The sequence below is a fragment of the Plectropomus leopardus genome, unplaced genomic scaffold, assembly GCF_008729295.1.
Source record: "Plectropomus leopardus isolate mb unplaced genomic scaffold, YSFRI_Pleo_2.0 unplaced_scaffold11073, whole genome shotgun sequence".
Classification (NCBI taxonomy): domain Eukaryota; kingdom Metazoa; phylum Chordata; class Actinopteri; order Perciformes; family Serranidae; genus Plectropomus; species Plectropomus leopardus.
In genome coordinates, this window is record NW_024611699.1 from 1 (window position 1) to 4,066 (window position 4,066).

General features: G+C 41.6%; 1 protein-coding gene across 1 annotated transcript; it reads right to left on the bottom strand.

Annotated features, from left to right (window-relative positions):
• Window positions 1-1,367: 1,367 nt before the first annotated feature.
• LOC121963382 (galactosylceramide sulfotransferase-like) lies at window positions 1,368-3,135 on the bottom strand. Its single transcript, XM_042513668.1, has 2 exons — window positions 3,006-3,135; window positions 1,368-2,517 (listed from the first exon to the last, which is right to left on the bottom strand). Exons 1-2 carry the CDS (start codon window positions 3,131-3,133, stop codon window positions 1,368-1,370), a joined length of 1,278 nt encoding a protein of 425 aa, XP_042369602.1. The 5' UTR covers window positions 3,134-3,135.
• Between the last annotated feature and the right edge of the window lie 931 nt (window positions 3,136-4,066).

Genomic DNA, 4,066 nt, shown 5'->3' on the forward strand with positions numbered 1-4,066 from the left:
CTGATAAATAAATGAGGACACTATTTTTTGTCTTGATTGCATTGTTCTTGAATCACTTTCTTATTGCATATCATTTATCAGATGTTTTTCATGACAGACATTTTTACATGCTGCTGCAGCTAAATCACAGATGTAATTAATAATAATAACGATGGCTACATTTGATTTAGGTGTACTGAAGCAGCTCTGGGAACAGAACCATCTTTAATGATATAAGTTGCACCTATGTTTTGCCTGTTATGACATGAAAATGTCTGCCATCAGAAAGATTTGTATTTGCTCACATATTTTTAAAATTATGTCTGATTTTGTCCTCCATAGACAGTAAAGACTCAGGGATGTAATACTGCTGACATTCACTGTTTTAAAATCTGTGTTTTAGCCCTTAATTGGCTTTCAGTCTCTAAAAACTTGAAGATGGGGGACTAACTTTGGGGTTTAAATAATATTTTGATCAAAATGAAGTACCATTCTTTCCTAACACCCATAAAAATTTGGCAGGGATGGCAACATCTTTGTCTTTGTTCCATTCAAACTGCCTGATATCAGACAGAATTGCCAACTTGTTACTTTTCGTTTCAATCTTTAGCATGACATAATGTCCACTCTAAATGATTTCTGTGAGGGAGGGGGATTCGATTTTCCCTTGACAATTGCTGAAGACCAATGTATGAGTCTGAATCTAACAGCATTTTAAGTCCACACTGATATGTAGCCATGTTAACATCCCTGTTTTATCTTGTCTATAGGGCTTGTAATAGTTGTTATTGCTCCTCGTTGGTTCTGGCGCACCGCTCGGCAACAGCTTCACAACATTTTGACTGTTGTGAAATGAAATCGTCAGTCCCATCCGTGGTGCTGTCCGGTGGCAATGAGCAGCGCTCATTAGTTGTTTTTCATTTTAACCAAGAAACTGCTGCTTAATGTCATGATGCCAGACAAATAAGTCAACACTAACTCGTCGGAGTGGGCATATTCAGAGGTCTGGGCCTAGACAACCATTAAAGGGCTTATAAAACTTATCGTGCACTTCATTGTTCACTCATCTGCTCCATTAGGACAAGCTCACATCTGAGAAGATGAACAACTCACAGATATAGAGAACAACACTAGGCCTCAACTGTGTGGAGTAGACTGGATCAGTATTTGTAGATTGTGAGGTCTAAGGTTTTTTTTATTTTTTAGTAAGCACCCATCAATATATTACAGCGCACAATCATGTCAGTGTGGATACATTTCAACAAAATGAGACACGCCATAAGATTGAAATGTGACAGAGACCTTTAACCTTTTACTCTATCAGCCACACAGTCCTCTTCTTTAAATACAGTCTTTATTGAATTGGCCCCTCTTTTTCACATGTATAGTCACCAGTTAATGATATCTCGGACGTGGCCCCACAGCCTGGTGATCCACAGGTTGACCCCAAGCTCTGTTAAGTACTGAAGCTCTGGCATCAACATCTTTCGGCACAATTTCCGATGCCCCTTGTCTATGTTCTTCTTCAGGTTGTAACCCAGGATGGACTTCTCTCCAATGGGCTGCCAGGGCTGCATGGCCGTCTCCTGAATGCTTCCAGCCTCTACAGCTCGACCCCCCTCGATGCAGATTGATGTCATTTCTGCGTTCCTTCTTTTGAGCTCTGCCACATCCTTAGCCATCCGCCGACGTCCATATGCATCTACTTTCTTCCAAAAAGTCTGGTTGAAATGCTGGTATAGCTTCCAGTCAATAGCGTTCCACTCAAGAGCCCTCGCTCTCAGGTCAGGGGTGAGTTTAGATACAGTGGACCCCTTGCGGGCGTTGAGCTTGAAGAAGAGCACGTCGTCCATCTCCCAGCAGAGGGCATTCTTGAGCAGGATGAGTGATTCCTCAAAGTACTCCACCAACATGACCAGCTGAAAGCGGTCAGTGATGAATCTTATTCCCTCTTCTACCTGTGGATCATCCAGCTCTAGAGTGTTGTCCTGTCCAAAGTCGAAGAACAGCAGATTCTTGAGGTAGAAAGAGTTGAATCCTTCTGGATCAAAATAGTAATGGGGGTCACGCAGAAACTCAGTTAGCTTATCGTCACCTGGTATCTTCCAGGTAAAAGGCACCAGTCGGCCAAAGTAGTGGAAGGATGACTCAAAAAGCTCTGCAGGATCTCGAAGAATACTGATGTAGGAAGTGTCCAATGGTAGCAACTTGGCCACCTCAGGTGCATTGAAACGCATGTGATTACAAATAATATTGAAGCACATTCCAGGTCTGTAGTCTTTAACCTGGGAACGCTGGAAAAGGGATGGATAGAAGAAGTCATTTCTGCTGTCAGGGAAGGCAAATTTGAGCCGATGCTTCTCCCCAAAGCGGAAAAGGATGTTGAGGAAGGTGCTGCTGGCTGTTTTGTGGGTCTTCATGAACATGACGTCCACTTTAGGAGTGCAGGTCTGGCCTGTGGTTTGTTGTGAGCTGTTTGTGGTCGATCTTGGGTGGAGCTGTGATGGACGGTGGGCACAAGAGTAAGGCACTGGAACCCTACAGAGAGGAAAACAATGATGTTAAATGTGCTGATATTGTTGATGAAATGTGCTCTCACACAAAATTAAGAAAAGTAGCAAATCAAAAAAATCACATATGAGAGACTTGAATCAAAAAAATGTTGCTTGAGAATAATATGAAATTATTGTTTGTCCATCAACTAATCCATGGATGGCCCGAAGTGCCAGGGCCCCTCCCATCTTCACTTGCAAAATATTCCTCAAATTAACACTTACTGACTAGAATGAGACATAAAAAGGACCACAACAAGATTCAAAGGAACTGCAAAAAGATGCAAAATCGTAACAAAAATGTGCAAAACATCCACAAAGAGACACAAAGTAATGACAAAGGGGGCGTTGTCTCATAATCCACCCATGAACTAATGTTTTAGCTAAAATGTTTTAGCTTAGTAATTACTGAGGAAAAAAGTTTTACATCATGTTTTTTACAGGACGTATGAACACTGGTGAGTTGAGTCTTACTCAGGCAGACTGAAGTGGATCTGTGGAATGGAGAGGCAGTACAGCAGGATCATGCAGCTGGTCAGGAGGGTCCCCAGGACCAGGCCTTTGCAAATGGACCTCCACTGCCTCCCTTGCTTGCCAGCCATGGTCCAGCAGATTCAATGATTACCTTAAAAACACACAACATCATCTTCATCATCCTCATTGAAAGCATTTTCTACTAGCTGACATTTTTGTTATTCCAAAGAAAGAAACAATACACCCTCTATGTTTTATATTGTTTCAGTCTTGCTTGTTCTGTTATTAAGAGTCAAAGCTTTGAGGACACAATGACACCTCTTTGAATGATTAATTCAGATGATGACTTGGAAATAAATTAAAGTGTAAAGCACCCCTATAGATTACAGTCTTACTTCTCTGGTTTCTGCTGGAGTGGACACAATAACGTGAGCACTATTAAAATACTAGGAGGGCACTTGGAGAGTGCCAAGACCTCTGCCAAGGTCAAAAGCTCTGTCTTGCAATGAAAGTGAAAAACAACTTGTGTATCCGCCCCGTGATTCAGATCAGGTCCAAAATGTAATGGGTTCTCCCTAGGTACATGTTACACCCTTCCATGACAATTGGGCCAGTAGTTTCCAAAATCCTGCTGACAGATAAAAAACCGTCAAAGAAACCAAAAAAATGAACTTGGTGGAGGTAATAAAGCATCCAGTGCAATAGCCTAAAATTGTAATGTAACAGTGAGGTGTCAATTCAAGCACATAATGTTTTATAATAGGCGACATTACTGTCACCAGGTGGATCATAATTTAAGGTTCTCATGACTTAACACCCACAAGAAGATACATCAGTGTATTTTAAACATACATGTGTTTTCACAAGATTTTCCCAGAGTATTGTCATTCCCTCATGTTATAACATCACAGCAAAGAGGCATACATTAACAATACAGCAGACATATGTACATTACACACACGTACGTGTGCTTGCATGCATACGCTCACACACACACAGACACACGCATGCACGCAAGCACACACACACACACACACACACACACACACACACACACACAC